The sequence below is a fragment of the Spermophilus citellus genome (assembly GCF_964194105.1).
Source record: "Spermophilus citellus genome assembly, chromosome: 3".
In the NCBI taxonomy this organism is placed as follows: domain Eukaryota; kingdom Metazoa; phylum Chordata; class Mammalia; order Rodentia; family Sciuridae; genus Spermophilus; species Spermophilus citellus.
In genome coordinates, this window is record NC_138184.1 from 113,662,391 (window position 1) to 113,680,518 (window position 18,128).

Below are 18,128 nucleotides of genomic sequence, written 5' to 3' on the forward strand. Positions count from 1 at the left end.
TGGTTACTGTGTCCTCTATTCTGTACCATTGGTCCACCCGCCTGTTTTGGTACCAGTACCATGCTGTTTTTGTTACTATTGCTCTGTAGTATAGTTTGAAGTCTGGTATAGCTATACCGCCTGATTCACACTTCCTGCTTAGCATTGTTTTTGCTATTCTGGGTCTTTTATTATTCCATATGAATTTCATGATTGTTTTATCTATTTCTACAAGAAATTCTGTTGGGATTTTGATTGGCATTGCATTGAACTTATAGAGAACTTTTGGTAATATCGCCATTTTGATGATGTTAGTTCTGCCTATCCATGAACAGGGTATATTTTTCCATCTTCTAAGGTCTTCTTCTATATCTCTCTTTAGGGTTCTGTAGTTTTCATTGTATAAGTCTTTCACCTCTTTTGTTAGGTTGATTCCCAAGTATTTTATTTTTTGGGGGGATATTGTGAATGGAGTAGTTGTCCTCATTTCCGTTTCAGAGGATTTGTCGCTGATATACAGGAATGCATTTGATTTATGCGTGTTGATTTTTCTCAGCAGCACATGGATCCTTCTCAAAAATAGGTCATATATTATGTCACAGGGCAACTCTTAGACAATATAAAGGAGTAGAGATAATACCATGCATCTTATCTGATCATAATGGAATGAAACTGAAAATCAACGATAAAAGAAGGAAGGAAAAATCATGCATCACTTGGAGAATGAACAATAGGTTACTGAATGATCAATGGGTTTTAGAAGACATCAAGGAGGAAATTAAAAACTTCTTAGAGTTAAATGAAAACACAGACACAACATATCGGAATCTATGGGACACATTGAAAGCAGTTCTAAGAGGAAAATTCATTGCTTGGAGCTCATTCCTTAAAAAAAGAAAAAACCAACAAATAAATGATCTCATACTTCATCTCAAAATCCTAGAAAAAGAAGAGAAAAACAACAGCAAAAGAAGTAGAAGGCAAGAAATAATTAAAATCAGAGCTGAAATTAATGAAATCGAAACAAAAGAAACAATTGAAAAAATTGACAAAACTAAAAGTTGGTTCTTTGAAAAAATAAATAAAATCGACAGCCCCTTAGCCATGCTAACGAAGAGAAGAAGAGAGAGAACCCAAATTACTAGCATACGGGATGAAAAAGGCAATATCACAACAGACACTTCAGAAATACAGAAGATAATCAGAAATTATTTTGAATCCTTATACTCCAATAAAATAGAAGATAGTGAAGGCATAGATAAATTTCTTAAGTCATATGATCTGCCCAGATTGAGTCAGGAAGATATAGACAACCTAAACAGACCAATATCAATTGAGGAAATAGAAGAAGCCATCAAAAGACTACCAACTAAGAAAAGCCCAGGACCGGATGGGTATACAGCAGAATTTTACAAAACCTTTAAAGAGGAACTAACACCAATACTTTTCAAGCTATTTCAGGAAATAGAAAAAGAGGGAAAACTTCCAAATACATTCTACGAGGCCAACACCACCCTGATGCCTAAACCAGACAGAGACACTTCAAAGAAAGAAAACTACAGACCAATATCTCTAATGAACCTAGATGCAAAAATCCTCAATAAAATTCTGGCGAATCGGATTCAAAAAAATTATACACCATGATCAAGTAGGATTCATCCCTGGGATGCAAGGCTGGTTCAATATACGGAAATCAATAAATGTTATTCACCACATCAATAGACTTAAAAATAAGAACCATATGATCATCTCAATAGATGCAGAAAAAGCATTCGACAAAGTACAGCATCCCTTTATGTTCAAAACTCTAGAAAAATTGGGGATAACAGGATCATACCTCAACATTGTAAAAGCAATCTATGATAAGCCACAGGCCAGCATCATTCTGAATGGAGAAAAATAGAAGGCATTCCCTCTAAGATCTGGTACAAGACAGGGATGCCCTCTCTCACCACTTCTGTTCAACATAGTCCTCGAAACACTGGCCAGAGCAATTAGACAGACGAAAGAAATTAAAGGCATAAAAATAGGAAAAGAAGAACTTAAATTATCACTATTTGCAGATGACATGATTCTATACCTAGAAGACCCAAAAGGGTCTACAAAGAAACTACTAGAACTAATAAATGAATTCAGCAAAGTGGCAGGATATAAAAGCCATCTAGATTTTAAAGAACTGCAGTCCCTCCCTGCTAACGATCCAGGAAGCTACGAAGGCCTTCAGGCAGCAGCTGGGGGCATTTTTAAATAATCAGCTTGAAATCTAAGAAGAGAGAGGAGAGATGGCCCGCAGATGCCCGCAGCCCCTAGCTCTTCCTTTTGCCTCAACCTAAGGAGGCAGGGAGTTGGGTGGTACAGGGTGCCTGCTTGTCTGCAGGGGTAACTCCATGCTGCCTTTAGTAGAAAACCATTGGCAGGAATGGACACCAGATAGAAATACTCCAGTATATACATCAAGAGTGGTTGTCCCCAGGTACCTGACTTTGGGGTGGATTTTAAGGTTTTTAATGTTTAATCCCACTTTGTGGATTCTATTAGGAAAAAACTAGAGTAAAATAATGGATTTTCAAAGATACAGAAAAGAGCGTGTGATATTGTGTTAGTTTTCTACAGGTGCTATAACAAAGTGCCACAAACTGGATGACTTAAAATAGCAGAAATGTATTGTCTTCCAGTTCTGGAGGCCGGAAGTCCAAAAAATCAAGATGGCAGCCAGATCAGCTCCGTTTGAAGGCTCAGGAGAAGAAACATCTCTGGCCATGGCTGACACCTGGCCTCTGGTGCTTTGCCAGCAATCTCTGTGTGCCTCGGCTTGTAGATACAGCACGGGACGTTGTTTCTCACCTGGTCCTCTCTCTACCTGTGCCTCAGTGTCAAAATCCCCCTTCCTCTAAGGATCACAGTTATATTGGACTGGGGACTATTCTGTGACTCTGTTTTAACTTAATTACCTCTGTCAAGACCAAATGCAGTTCTGTCCTGAGGTATGAAGGAGGGATGGGATTTTAACCTGTCTTATCTGAGAACATAATGCAACCAAAAATGTGTTCCTAGAAAGGGAGAAACGTTCAGGGAACTATGGGGTTTTTCCTTTATGGGTGAGGGGGTCCATAGTGAGGGTCTAAATGTGAAGAACGGATGTTTGACGTGGTTCCCAATGATCTCTCAGGTCCCATCCAGGCTGGTCTGGGTGACCTGTAGATTATGTCAGCAGAATGGCATGTCCTTTCTGAGGTTGGCTTGTGGAACAGACATCTGACTTCTGCTGGGTTCTCTCTTGGATCCCTGGCTCTGGGGAAAACTATCGGCCATGTCACAAGTATGCTCAAGCAGCCCCATGGAGGTCCCCCGAGGCAGAACTGAGCCCTCCAGAAAACAACCATGGTCTCTCTAAAAAGGAGACTCCCCCAGCCTCACTCAGTTTTTCAGAGGCCATAACCTGACATCATCACCAGGGATCCTGAATGAGTTTCCTGCTGCTGCTGTAACAAGTAATCACACAGGATCTTAAAATAACAGAAATGTATTCTTCCACAGTTATAGAGGTCAGAAGTCTCAAATGTGTCCTGGGGGTTAAGAATCAAGGTGTAAGCCTCTGGAGGTCCCAGGGGACTATCCTTTCCTTGCCTCTTCTAGGTTCCAGAGGCAGCAGGCCTATCTTGGCTCCTGGCTGTGTTTCTCCAATCTCTGCTTCCAACACTATAGGCCCTCCACCTTCCTCCTGTAAAGACCCTTGTGACTGCATTTAGGGCCCACCTGGATAACCCAGGATCATGACGCCTTTTGCCAGGAGGGGGTCACACATTCCACGTTCCTAAGCTGACATCCTTGAGAGGCCTCTATTCAACCAGAACCACCCAACTAAGATACTGCCGAATTCCCAACCTAGTTAACAGCGAGAGAGGCTGGGCACGGGATGCGTGCCTGTCATCCCAGCAACTTGGGAGGCTCAGACAGGAGGATGTGAGTTCAAAGCCAGCCTCAGCAAAAGCGAGGCCCTGAGCAACTCAGTGAGACCCTGACTCCATTAAATAAAATACAGAATAGGGCTGGGGATGGGGCTCCGTGGTTGAGGGCCCCTGAATTCAACCCCCTGTACCAAAAACTAGAAAAGAAAAGAAAACCATCAGAGAGAATAAATATTTGCTATCTCAAAGCTCTGGGTGTGGAAGTAATTTGTTAGGCAGGAATTGGTAATGAATACGGGGTAGGGATTGTTCAGTGCTTGAAAATGAAAATTCTGGAAGTCTCGTGATTTTTTCCTTCAAATAACAATACATGGAAGGTGCGCGGATCTTCTCAGTGAACAGAGTGATGAACACCTCCAAACTGAGACATCACCGTGCAGCCTCCAGAAGGGGCCTGGCGGGATCGCGGGTGCTCCGCGCTCTGTGCCCCTGGTTTACCTGTTCCTGCTCAGGTTCCTCTCATCCCTCCTCTGCTCTGCTGGACCTAGCAGGGGTGGCTTACATCTGAGAGATCCTGCCCTGGAAGGCAGTGATGTGGATGGTGTCCATGGATGGTGCACGACAAGGGCGGAGGCCCTCTGGGCACAGCTGTGGGATGCTGTCAAAAGCTGAGAGTTGAGGTCCCTGCAAGTGTTGTCTCGTCTTGAAGGCGGACGAGAGAGGCCAGGTCAGCTGGGGGCTCATAAACCCCGTGTTGCTAGAGCTGGGAGGGAGCTCCCTAAAGGACTAACATGTCCACGTGGGGAGCTGGGCAGGCCACAGGGTAAGATGATCACAGCCAGGTGCCAGGGGAAGGCAGAGATGCCAAGCCTCTCCCTGTGGTCCCCGGGGCATCTGCAGGCCCGAGTGAAAAGGATCCACTGCTTTTGACAAAGGCTCTTCCTCAAGCCCTGTTTCTCCATCCGCTGGCAATGAAGCTCCGCATTGAATCCCCTGGGTCAAAAAGCCTGGAGCGGCCCTTGTTCTCCTGACCGATGGCTCTTGGGCAGGATGTAAAATCCTTTCAGCAGGCTGGTACTTTAGACGGTGCAAATCCAGGTCTGTGGTTCTCCAGGTGAAGGAGGGGGATGGTCAGTGGCCAGTCACACAGATGCTGATCAGTAGATGCTTCCTGTTTATTAAGGCGGGTGCCAGACACTGGTAATGTCACAGTTTGTGAGCCCTGGCCACTGCCCGGGCCTGACCAGGAGGCTCTGCTCATCTTTAATGAATCAGAAAAAAAATAACAGTGCATTTCCACCAGGGGCCGAGCGTCTCTGAGATCCATTGATCTGTAGGGTAAATAACGTGGCCCGGGTGACATGAACCTGGAGAGCCCGGCGGGATGGGGGACCAGGGCCACCAACACTGACCTGGGAGAGTGTCCTGCGCTTGCAGACGGCAGCGGGCCTCGGAGACAGACAGGCTCAGGGCGGAGAGACAAACAAACAACGGCTCTAAATATTAACCTAATTGAACATCATGAGAGGAGACGGCTTAATTGCAGTCATTAATTATCATACAGAACGCTTCCTGCGCTGCCACCTCGATGCCTTGTGCTTCCGAGGGAGCAGCCTGGGCTCAGGGAATGTGCGTTCCGGGTCACGCATCAGCGAGTGTCTGTCTGTCCGTCCATCCCCAGTCCTAGCTGGGTGCCTGCTCTGCACCAGACGCTGCAGGGTCAGGGTGGATTAGGTCCCTGCAGCAAAGGAAGCCCCACGCCAGTCAGAAGGGTGCAGTGGCTGGGCCTAGACCAGAGCCAGCACACAGTAGGGGCTCAGTAAACGTTCGTGGGATGGACGGATGTTTGATGAACAGTCGGCAGATCTGTGACCCACACCAGCCTGTACGGGGGCCACGTGTCTGTGACGGCGTCCATACCACCACACGGCAGGCTTGTGTCCCTCTGGGCACCTGTCGGTCTGTGGGCCTCTGCTGCGGGCCCTGGGCATCATGTTAGTGGTGGCCAGCCCTCGGGGTCCACGGCCCGTTGTGTGGGGGTGAAGACGGAGGGGGTGCTCCCACGTGGCCCCTCTCCTGTGTCCTCCTCCCCGGTCTCGGGGGTCTTGGTGGGGCCTTGTTCCGTCTGCCCCAGGGAGGCCGCTGCGTCCTGTCCCTAGTGACTCGGTCTCTGCCCTCAGCAGCCTCCACTGGGTGTCCAGGGAAGCCGGGGGATCTGCTGGTGGCTGGCCACACAGCGGCTGGGCTCCCAGGCCGCTCCTTGTGCGTCTGGCAGAGTCTGATGCGGCCCCAGCAGATGGGCTGCGTGGAGGGTGGGCGCTAGTGGCAGGTCCCAGGTCCCTGCCCCCTGGTCTATGGATGGCTTCCCAGTTCCCGGCCTTCGGCTCCGTCCAGTGGATTCATGCCCCTGGCCACCCTTGCTTGTCACCCCTGTCTTCTCTCTGCAGGGCTCTGGAGCCAGAGTCCTGCCCTCCAGGCTCATTACTGCTGTGTGACCTTAGCAAACCTCCTCCATGACGTAAGGACAATATGTCCCCTTCCAGTCTCCTCACCCTCCTCTGATAACTGAAGGATAGTGACGCCACCATTCACGAGCTTCCCACTGGACCAAGTCCATTTACTCCCCACAAGAGCCCTTTGAAGGAGGGATGATTGCCTCCCTCCTTTTACCAAGGAGACAACAGAGGGTCAGAGAGGTTGAGTCACTTGCTGAAGGTCACACAGCATTGAGCAACAGAGCACTTGTCTCTGTCCCTCTTGTCCACTTACCAGGAGGCTCCCTCAGGGTTGAATTTCAGACATTTGAGGCTACTGCGTGATGCTGACACGGGCACGGTGCACCTGAGCAGGGCTGGGAAGAGTCGGCCGGCCCCTCCTCAGGCCGCCTCTGCTTCCCGCCGAACCCTGCTCTTCTCCGCAGCCTGGCCTGGCCCTGGGACTTTGTCAGCCTTTGCCAACAGCCTCTTCCTCTCTCTTCAGAATTAGAAAAGACCCACAGTCACTTGACGGTCACAAAAACAACGACGGAGCAGCCAACCTGCCAAGGAGGGCTGAGTGTGACCCTGTAACAGGGAGCAGTCCCGTCCTCCCGGCCTCCTCTGGAACATAGCAGGCCCCAGAAAGATGGCCGGCCGGAGAGCCAGGAGGGTGATGCTCCGATCTCAGCTCTGCTCCTCACCTGCCCCAGTGACCTCTCTGGCCCCAGGTTCCTCGTCAAAGCAGAAAAAAAAAATAGATTCCAGGCCCAGAGAGGGCAGCGAGCTGCTCCCAGTCACACAGCCAGTGGGTTCCCCGGGAGCTGGGATCTGACGGTAAACCTCCCCCCATCATCAGGCGCGGGTCCCTTTAACACAGTGCAAAGTGAGCCTGGCACCTTGTCCCTGTGCGCGGCTGCCTGGTAGCCTGGGTCCGCGTGTTGTCCTCTGTTCTGTGGCTTCACCTGGTTTCCCAGAAGCCTCTCCCACCACCACGATCCTCATCGCTCCTGTTAAAGTCTGCCTCATGGCATCGAAGGGACCCGCGGTGACTTCCCTCACCGTGGCCAGTGGCTGCGCACGGTGCCTCTCAGCCCCTCCCTGCGTCCACAGCACCGCTCCCTGCCTCCGGGGACTCAGAGCTTTGCCTCCCTTTTGATTTGTCCCGTCGGGATTCGTTTCCAGAACCTAGATTCTGGGTTTAGCCCAGGGGCAGGCCCAGCGCTGGGGACAGTTGGGCCACACGGTTCCCCCTGCATTTTATTCACTCAATGCCAGCGGCACCCAAGTTGTGACATTGGCAAATGTCCCAGTGAGGGCAAGATCACCCTGCGCGGAGGGTCACGGCATTAAGGGAGTGGGAAGAAGCGGGCTGCCCGCGGCAATCAGAGATTCTCCAGAGTCAGAACAAAATCTGATTAGGTCTGCAACAGGGAGCACTGAGCAGCAGAATGAGCACTAAGGGATGACCACGCTCAAATTAAGGCTTCACATCCTCAGGCCTTGGTTGCCATCCGTGAAATGGGAGCCATAATCATGACCACATGCAGGTTGGGGGCGTGAGGGCAGGAGCACCACACGCCGTGCTGGCCACAAGAGGCCCTCCATAAGTGCCAGCCCCATGGGTCTCCTGCTGGGTTTTCCATCTTGGCTTTTGCTGCTGCTGAGGACAGAAAGATGGGGGCGTCCAGGGGAAAGAGTGGCAAGGAAACTGTTCCTGCTGCCCTTTCCCCAACCTGCTGCACCAGGTTTGTCCCTAGGCTGTGCTGGAGGTCCCCAAATACCCACCCCCCTCTATCCGACGTGGAGCGTCCTCGGGGTCCCACAGGCTCCTCTGCAGGCAGAGCCCCTGGTATTCGGCTCCGGCAGGGGCTCCGTGAGGACTCAGGAGTGGGTGGCTCAGCGTGGGCTGTGGTCTGTGTCCCCAGGAGAAGTACGTGGAGGAGCTCGCAGCCGTGAGGCAGACCCTGCAGACAGACCTGGAGACGTCCATCCGGCGGATCGCCGACCTGCAGGCGGCCCTGGAGGAGGTGGCGTCCAGCGACAGTGATGCCGAGAGGTAACGGGCCGAGGACAGTGGGTGCTGGACACGGCAGGTGGCGCCACCTTGGGGAGCCTCAGGTCTGCAGTGGGCCTGGGGCCGCGGCTTCAGGGGGACCCACAGGCTGGAGGTGTGGCTGGCCTGCTGGGGTGGGGACAGGCGGGAGCTACCCCGCGAGTCTCCTGGTCACCTGAGTCCATCTGGCACGGCTTGCCGAGCCCTGGGCCAGGGCACGTGGTGGACAGTGATCCGGGGAAGCTGTCGCCCAATCAAGTTCCAACCCCAATCTGCACAGTGACCAGATTCCATTAGGATGAACAGGAAATGACCAAGAGGCGGTCATTTTTGACCGATGGATTCAAGGTGCCCCATATCCCACCCAGTGCCCGCCCGTGGGGTTGCGGGAGCTGAAGGACGTCGTGGACGAGCGTCAGGGGGATAGTGCTGGGGACACAGTGTGAGCTGAGCTCCTGCAGACAAGGGGGGCTGCTCCACAGAAGCAGCTCCAAGAGGCAGATGTAGAGGGCGAGGGTTGGGAGGCCACCCAAGGTCAAGGTCAGCGTCTCTGTCCTTCCTCAGAGGATTCCGTGCTTCCTGCCGCAGGCCGCGGGTCAGCACTCGGTGGAAGAGCCCGCCGTGCCCCAGGCCGTCCACTCTGCGGGTGGCCCAGCGTTGTCTTCCCAGGCGCTGCCCAGCCATCTCAGCTGTCCTTACCACAGCTGCCCATCTGGCTGCCCATCTTGGCCCCACCCCACCCCTGGCAGCCCAGGGAGCAGGGAAGGCTTTCTGTGCCTAGCTTTGCACTAGGGGCCTGCAGATCGCCCACCACCCGCCAGCCACCGGCCACCAGCCACCCACAGGCCACCTGCCGCCCGCAGGCAGGCTGCCTGAGTCTCACCCCTCATCTGCAAAGTGACCGTCCTTCCTGGTCTTTCCCTCGGCAAGGCTGGTTGTGCTGCAGCCGGAGTGGCCAAACCTCAGACGTTGGGGTGCCACCTTCTGTGCCTGGGAGGACCCTGCTCTCAAGGCCAAGGGCACACGGCCCAGTAGCAGAGCCTGACCCAGGGCTGCCGTCGCCTCCTTGGCCTCCTCCTGGCAGGGGGAGCAGGGGCTGCTCTCCTGCCGCAGTGTGGTGGGGCCCGGGAAGGGAGGCCCAGAGCGCCGGCAGCCAGCTCTGGTTAGCCACGGGAGGGACCAGACACCTCTGTCCAGGAAGACCTGTGTCACCAAAAAAGAAACGCAACCCAACCCAACCCAAAACACACTCCAACACGGGGACTTGCTTTATTTCCCCCAGGTTTACTTGCATTTTCTAAAACTTGCAGGATGGACGGACGCACATACGTACCCCTGGTCGTGTTAGAGCCCACATCAAGCGATTTTGTTACAGACTTTGAACCCCTTATTTTGATTAATTAATTAATTAATTTCTGGTATCCGGGATTGAACTCAAGGGACCTTGACCCCTGAGCCACACCCCAGCCCTATTCTGTATTTTATTTAGAGACAGGGTCTCACTGAGTTGCTCAGCACCTCGTTGTTGCTGAGGCCGGTTTTGAACTTGCGATCCTCCTGCCTCAGCCTCCCGAGCTGCTGGATCATTTGCCACTGTGCCCGGCTTCAGTGCCTAATTCTAGAAAGTCTTGCAGTCCTGGGCTGGTCCTGGCTACTTGGAGAGCTGTCACCTCCAACTCTCCCAATAAAGATGCCCGTGCTGGGCAGCAGTGTAGCAGACGCCATGTGGATCTGAAGCCTCGTGTTCTGAAGACAGAGCGTGGCCTCAAGTCTTCACTTAATGCTAAAGGGACTTCCGAGCACATCACTGTCCCCTGCTAGTTTGCACAGCCGCCAAGCTGCAGGTGAAATTGCAACTAGTGACATTGCCGTGGCTCTCAGCTCAGGACTCCATTTAGGATCCCCCTCCACCACCCCCTGGGCCGTTTTATTAGCATCGGACAGAGCCTACACCTGCAATTACAAAGCCTTTGTCCACGGGACTTGCTGGGTGCCGGGCGGCTGTTCCATTAATGGAAACTCCGGAGCATTTGGATTCACGATAAGGGGAATGAATGGCTCTGTGTCCTGGGGTCTCTGGCCAGTGCAAGACATTTGAGCCATTTTCCAAATGCACAGCGGAGGTTTGCTTTTGTAACAATTGAAGGTGACAAGGACGAAGGACGGTGGGAGAGGCAGAGGGGCAGCCCAGTGTGGGGACCCGGCAGAGGGCATGAAGGGGAGCAGGGCTGACTTCTCACCCAGGGTGAGGGTCACTTCAGAGTCTGCCTCTAGGCGATCTCCTCAGGCCTTGGGGGGACCTCCCTCACCTCGTCCTGTAGAGACCCCAGACCTGCCTCTCCTTCAGCACACCCTCCGCTCTGGTGCATCTCTTCTGGGTTCCAGCTCTGGGACCCAGGAAGCAGCCTCAGCTTCAGATTCCTGTCGGCCTTTCGTGCTCTTCTGCCTCTGGGACCTCCGATCTTCCTCCCTGCGGGGCTTCTGACTTACTTTCCTGGGTCTGTAACTTCCACACAGTTCCTCCAGTGGGAAGGGACCTCACGTGGGGCTCAGGGGCCGTAAGGTGTGGAGGGACTGTGCCCACCAGGCACTGTGCCTGGAAATGCCAGGGCAGCGGGCAGGACAGCGGCAGTTGGAGGTGGGGAAGAGCTGGGGAGGCTGTAACTCCATCTCTCTGACCCTCAGTCTCTTCATCTTTAAGACGGATGAGTAATAAGAAGTGAAAAAGTATAACTCCTTAGCAGGCACCTTGTGCACCAGGGAGGCTTGACCCCAGCCGCGTTCATTCATTCATTTGATGAATCCTTGCCAAGCACCTGGTGCAGGCCAGACACCCTCCTGGGCACTCGAGTTGTTCCACTGGCTTCTTGTCATCATTACTGCAGATGAAGAGGCATCGGGCAGCTTCCCTAAACCCAGGCAGAAGCTCACGTTCAGCAGCCGTGGCTCAGCTGCTGAGGAACAGGGACGAGCTCAGGACAGATCTGCCTCTGTGGGGCCTGCATTCCGTATGTGTGTGCGCACGTGCCCGCGCATGGATGCTTGCCCATCTGTGGATACAGGAATGAATAAGCGGCTCAGGAGGCTGAGGCAGGAGGATTAGGAGTTCCAAGCCAGCCTCAGTAACAGCGAGGCCCTGAGCAACTCAGTGAGAGCCTGTCTCTAAATAAAATACAGAATAGGGCTGGGGTGGGGCTCAGTGGTGGAATGATCCTGAGTCCAATGCCCGGTACAAAAAAAAAAGAAAGAAAGAAAAGGAAAAAGTCAGAAACATGAAACCAAACAGGGCAGGAGTCCCAAGCCCCGCCCCAGGCTAGTTCTCGGGGAGCATTTCCCACTGTCCTTGAGCGGCCCTTGGCCCTGGCTCAAGGCCTCAGTGTGGGTTAGAGAGTGAAACCCAGCATGGATTTCAAATCATATCCCAGGAATGGGAAAACCGGGCTGGGGAGTTGCCTGCGCAGGAGTTTCAATACATTTCAAAGAATCAACACTCACAAAGCACGCTCTCCTTCCGCAGGCCAAGTCCGCAGATCAGCAACCACGAAAAGAAGTCCGAGTGGTTCTAGGTTGTAGATACACCATCCAGAGCTGCCCCCAGCTTCTGCCCCTCAGTGCCAGCCAGGATGCTTCCCCACTTGGCATCTCCACAATGACCTGGGTCCCCACTCCCTACCCGGGATTGAACTTGGGGGTCATTCGACCACTGAGCCCCGTCCCCAGCCCTGTTTTGTGTTTTATTGAGAGACAGGGTCTCACTGAGCTGCTTAGGGCCTCGCTGTGGCTGAGGCTGGCTTTGAACTCAGATCCTCCTGCCTCAGCCTCCCCAGCCGCTGGGATGACAGGTGCGTGCCAGCCCCCATGCCTGGCTTTAACACCCTCTTTTAAAAAGAAACCACTTGGCTTTTTACACCAAAGCAAACTCTTACAGAATGTTCCAGCCTAGGCTAAGATACAGCTAGGATAAGATTGTAACAGGGAGGAAACCCGGGCTAATTTCTCCTCCCTGGTTCTTCTCCCTGCCCCCTCAGGCCCAGTAGTGAGTCCCAGCACCTGGGGACGCTGCTGTGCCCCATGTGGTACAAGCCCAGTACCTGCTGGGACCAGTGACTCATGACTTGTCCCCAGTCAGCGCGGTGGCTGTTTCTGCCCCACGCCTTTTGATGCTTCTCAGGAGCAGATGGCAAACCTCCCTGGCTTCAGCCTCCCCCCCTCCCGCCCAGGCCCCTACTCCAGACCTCCCCATGAAGGTGTCAGGTGGCTTCCACACTTACTGCCTCACCCAGTGAATGGGGACACCGTTCCCAGGGGCTCACGTAGCTCCCAGCCGTGCTCAGTGCAGCCTCCTTATTTTAAACATGACCCTGTTTGGTTGGAGACTTCTCACCTGCGGATCACCTGGGGTCCAGGCTGGACGCCACCTTGGCTCTGGGCGACATTTCCTCTGCGTGGGTAGACAGACCACTTGGCAGCCCTTGGCCTCTGCCCCAGAGCCTCTGCCCCGAGTCAGTGATGCAAGTTCACAGGAAGAGGGGTGCGGGCACCTGGGAAATGTGGGTAGACAGGCTGCTCCCCCGGCAGCTCCTTGAACTTGTCCGTATGGTGGGCTCATTTCCAAAGGCGTAGCGTAGGAGGGGATGAGTGTGGGATGTTCCCCACCTTTTCTTTTTTTATAAGATTGACACTTGAGAGATTTTTGCCTTTTATGATTGATTGACTGATTGATTGATTTTTGGATACTGGGGATTGTACCCAGGGGTGCTTAGCCACTGAGCCCCATCCCCAGCCCTTTTTCATATGTGATTTAGAGACAGGGTCTCTCTAAGTTGCTTAGGGCCTCACTAAGTTCCTGAGGCTGGCTTGGAGCTCGCAATCCTCCTGCCTCAGCCTCCCGACCAGTGGGTTTTCAGGCGAGGGCCACGCCCCTGGCCGGCTTGGCCGTTTTGTTTTCTTTTTTAACCATAGTTGAACAACGTGGTGATGGGTTGAGTGTGCTCCTGCTTGTTCACCATGCGGGACACTGGCCCGGCCAGCTCAGATCTGCCTGTGAAGACGGAAACCAGAACCAAGACGAGACCCTGTAGTAGAGTCCCGGGAACCAGACGGCAGATCCCAAAGGAGCACTTACTAAGGGGACCGTTAGCAAGGCTGTAAGGTGGCCAGGGAGGCCTGGGAGGCCTGGGGATGGACCCGGCAGCACCAGGAGTCAGTAGCAACTGCCACCAGGGCTGAAGGGGCAGGAGAGGGACCCAGGGAGAAGGGAAGGGGGGAGGGGCGGGGAGGGGGAAGGGAAGGGGCCACGAGGGACGGGGCTCGCTGGCAGTCCCCTCTCCTCCTCCGATGCCCTCCGCCCCAGCCAGGTCCTCCGCTGGTTGAGGCCCAGGGGAGGCCACGGGGGCGGGGAGCCCACTGACGAGGTTCCGGGGATCAGCGCAGGCGCTTGGCAGAGCCGGGTGGGACCGGGAGGGACCCGGGGAGGCCGCTCAGCCGGGTGGGCGGTCCCCAGCGCCGGGGGAGGAGCCTGCGCAGGGCGGGGTCTGAGGCTCCCGGGGCTCTGCGCTCCTGGAGGGTGGACAGTGGCCAGGACTGAGCCCCAGAGCGCCTCGGTCAGCTGGGGGACGACAAGGCTCCCGAGGAGGGTTGTGAGGAAGGTCCCCAGGGCCCACGACAGGACGCCTGTGGATTTGGCCGTCGCTGTAGTCACTGAGCCCTTTTGTGCTGGACTCCGGGAGCCCTGCCTGACGGCGCCTGGTCCAGCCCGAGCTCTGGGCTGAGCCCAGGGGCTGTTAAGACGAATAAGACTCATGCTTGACCCTGAAGGGACATTGGAGTCCGGAGGGGACAGGGCATGTAAATAGAAGCCCCTGCGGGTCACAGGTCTTGAGGGCAGGGACCAAAAAGCAGTGCGTGCGTCCCTCTGAGGAAATGGCCAGGACCTCCAAGGAGGGAAGCCCCCAAATTCCAGCAGAGGATGCAGCTCCATGAGTCCAGGGTTGAGGTGGCCTCTGGGATTTGGGGCTTAGTGGTGTGAACGGTCAGGACACCCGGCAGGACCTTAATAGGCCCCACAGATCAGGGGTGACCTGAGACAAAGGTGCCCAGCTCCTGTCTCTACAACAGAGACCCCAGGGCTGGGCTGAGACCCTGTGGGAAGCGCATGTGCTGAATGGAAGGAGTCTCCCCACCGGGAGCTGCGGGGGGGGGGGGGGGGGAATTGGTTCAGGAACCTCCCACAATGCCCCGGGAAGCTGTCCTGCCCCCTGTCTGATTTGCTGGCCTCACAAAGAACCTAAAACAAATGGCCTGCTTGCTGCAGTCACGATGCTATTAATAACAGCTGTGCTGGTTGTACTTTTAAAAAGTAGAGGGGATGGCTGCTACCATTTAATTAGCACTATGTGTTTGCCAGGAACCACACTGAGAGCTTTATATGGGCTATTTCACTTACTTGCTCCAGAACTCTGGAGGCAGAGCCCTGTTATGAGCTACATTTCACAAAGGAAAACAGGAGGCTCAGAGAGGGCAAGTGGCTTCCCCAAGATCACACAGCATCAAAGTTTGGAAGTGGGATTCCACCCCCAGCACATCTACTGTTAAAAACCAATTCCCTGGCCCCTGGCAACACAAGAATAACACGCCCTTTCTTGTGCTTCTTTCTAGTGTGCAGACAGCGGTGGATTGTAGCAGGAAAGAAATGTAAGTTGAACCCCAAGTAGAGCTGAGCAGCTTACAGAAGTGAGCCCCTGGCCGTCTGTGTGCAGTTCACTTGGGAAACAGCCCCACCCGCTTGGAAAGGGATCACCAAAGCCAACAAGAGCTGGACTTCATAGTCATTGCCTATAACACAGGGGATGTGTGACTGAACCTCCAGTTTCATATAGACCGAGAGCAGCCGGTGCCTTTTCACACCATGTCCCCAAGCACCTTCCGTGGCTCCCCATTGCCCAGAACAGACTTTTGGGTGGATGTTTGTGTCCTGCACATTTTGACCCTACCTTTCCATGTCACCCATGCCTCAACTTTTAAGGACCCCCATACCTATGTGTATCGAAAATGTCTTCCACTGAAAATTTCTTTCTGCAGTTTCTGTGAGTCACAGGTCCTGACTGTCATAGGACCTGTGAGTCACAGGTCCTGACCTCCACTACCACCACTTGGGACCTTCCTTGTGTCCCCAAGAAGCAAATCAAGGCTCCCTACTGAGCTAATCTTAGCCTCTCTTCTCTCTCCCTCCCTACAGTACGGTCATTTCTCCTTTATTCTGTAGTTACTTAATGAGATGTGTTTCCACTCTGCTTGGCTGGAGTCTTGAGGGCAGGGTCAATGTTGAGTCTATGGGGACTGGTACAGAGTGTCCATGACAACACGCACGCCCACACACATACATACACACACACACACACACACACACACACACACACGCAATTTCCTGGTTCACCAACCAGGACATAATTATTGAGTATCTGTGTAGACCTCTGCCTGGGCCGTTTTCAGAATCACAGAGCACAGAGTAAAATCCCCAGTTCACAACCACATTCCAGTTAAGATAAGGAGTTAAACCTGCCACATTTGCTATTTCACGGACATCTTATTTGGTATAAAATTTAATGCCAAGTCGAGTACAGTGGCGCACACCTGTCATCCCAGCAGCTCGGGAGGCTGAGGCAGGAGGATCATGAGTTCAAAGCCAGCCTCAGCCACAGCGAGGCCCTAAGCAGCTCAGTGAGACCCTGTCTCTAAATAAAACACAGAATAGGGCTGGGGTGGGGCTCAGTGGTTGAGGGCCCCTGAGTTCAATCCTTGATACCCCCCCTGTTTTGGAGCATGTTTCTCCCCAAGGAAGAGTGCAGAGGTCAGGAACACGGGCATTGGAAATGAAAGGAGCAGGGCTTAGACCTCCATGTCATCAACTAGCTGGGCGACCTTGGCTGAGACCCAGTTTGGCCCCTGCAGACCCCACGACTCCCATCTGTATGCTGGGGACGGCCCTGACTCCCAGCCCTGGGGGCCGAGGCACAAGGTCCTGCGCGGCTTGTGCTTTGGAGCAGAGGTCTAGTTATTGGGGGTTCCACGGTTGTCATTGTGACGCAGAGTCCTGTGTTCTGATTGTAGAGACAACTTCTCCGTCATCAGCTCCCAGCCAGAGGGCAGCCTGCAGTCCTGGCCGAGCTGTACTCTGTCCCTGGCCACAGACACCGCGAGGAGCCCCTCTCGACAGTCCGCCGTCAGCAGCTACACCCTCCATGCCAGGTCAGAGCGCCACCTGTGCCGCTGGTTGGCTGACAGCCCCGAATCCCATTGGCCAGGTTGTCCTTCAGGTCTTCCGGCCTCAGCGAGGACAGCCTTGGTCCTGACGGTCTGAGCCATTCCCCTGTCCCTTCCTGACTGTGTGACCCTCTGGGTCTCCTCTTCCTTTACTCTCAACCATGAAATAAGGTCATATCCACTGACTCAAAGGGTCGGAATGAAGAGGATCTGTTGCCAGCCTCTCCAAAGCATGGTTTTCTGATTATTGTAAATAGTAGTGTGAACTTTAAGATATTAATAGTTATTATTACAGTTGACTTCTACTTAAGACATGATAGTTTTCCATTTATAGATAGTTACAGTTTTACAAATTTCTTTGTTAAAAAAAAAAAAAAAACAGTTACTAAAGTGTTTCATTTTAGCCAGGCACGGTGGCAACGCCTGCAATCCCAGGGGCTCGGGAGGTTGAGGCAGGAGGATTGCAAGTTTGAGGCCAGCCTCAGCAACTTAGCGAGGTACTTAGTGACTCAGCAAGACTCTGTCTCTAAATAAAATATAAAAAAGTGCTGGGGATGTGGCTCAGTGGCTGAGCACCCTGGAGTCAATCCTCAGTACCAAACAAGCAAACAAAAAACAACAAAAAAGTTTTGTTTTTGTTATTGTTTATGAGGGGGAGTGGCTAGAGAGAAAAGAAAGTAAAGCCAGGTGCTGCCGTGGTGCACACCTGCAGTCCCAGGAGGCTGAGGCAAGAAGATTTCTTGAGTCTAGTTGAGACCAACCTGGGCAATATACTGAGAATTTAAAAATAAATAAATATATAAAAGAAGGAAGAAAGAAAGAGAAAGTTGAGCTGGATGGTCTTTCATTTTATTGGGAGACAGGACCACATCGGTTCCACGCCACCCATGCCAGTCCTCTTGGCCCTGGCCACAATGAGATGCTCACGGGCCCACAGGATTGCCTGGAGTGGGCTCCCCGACAGACTGGCCCCGGGGTGCACCCTTCCTCCCATGAATTAAGTCCACCCTCCCTGGGCTTCCAGCTCCATTTCTCCGAGTCTGCCTGGTTTTCCTCTCCAGGGCGACCCTCTTGTAATTAGGGCTTCATGGCCATAAATCAGGAATCACGGATTAAGCAGATGCATGATTAAGATGACATGCACAGGCCCCCCTAACCCAGGGCCCAAGAGATAGACAGAAAGAAGAGTCAGAGGCCAACGGGGGCCCAGGCCTCCCTTCCTGACTCAAGCCTCGTTTGCTCTGAAGCAGGGGCTCTCTCGACCAAAAGAGGGGGCAGGGGTTCACGCTGCCCCTTGGGCATGTTCAGCAAACGGCAGATGCCTGGCCCACATCGGGTTAATCCTAGACGGAAATATTTGAGGTAGAAAATGTGAGTGCACCCCTTTAAGCACGGGGGGATCTGGGGATCATCTGATTTTGCTGTTAATTAAAAACAAAGGTCTGTGGA

The 18,128-nt window shown here is 53.3% G+C and overlaps 1 protein-coding gene across 5 annotated transcripts in view; it reads left to right on the top strand.

Annotated features, from left to right (window-relative positions):
• The window catches only part of MYO18B (myosin XVIIIB), a 220,050-nt gene that overhangs the window by 184,875 nt on the left and 17,047 nt on the right, over nucleotides 1-18,128 (top strand). For all 5 annotated transcript variants that reach the window (XM_081282762.1, XM_081282764.1, XM_081282765.1 and 2 more), the window contains exons 40-42: nucleotides 8,290-8,420; nucleotides 15,075-15,110; nucleotides 16,527-16,664. In XM_081282762.1, coding sequence (XP_081138888.1) covers nucleotides 8,290-8,420; nucleotides 15,075-15,110; nucleotides 16,527-16,664 — 305 coding nt within the window. The remainder of the gene's footprint in view (nucleotides 1-8,289; nucleotides 8,421-15,074; nucleotides 15,111-16,526; nucleotides 16,665-18,128) is intronic.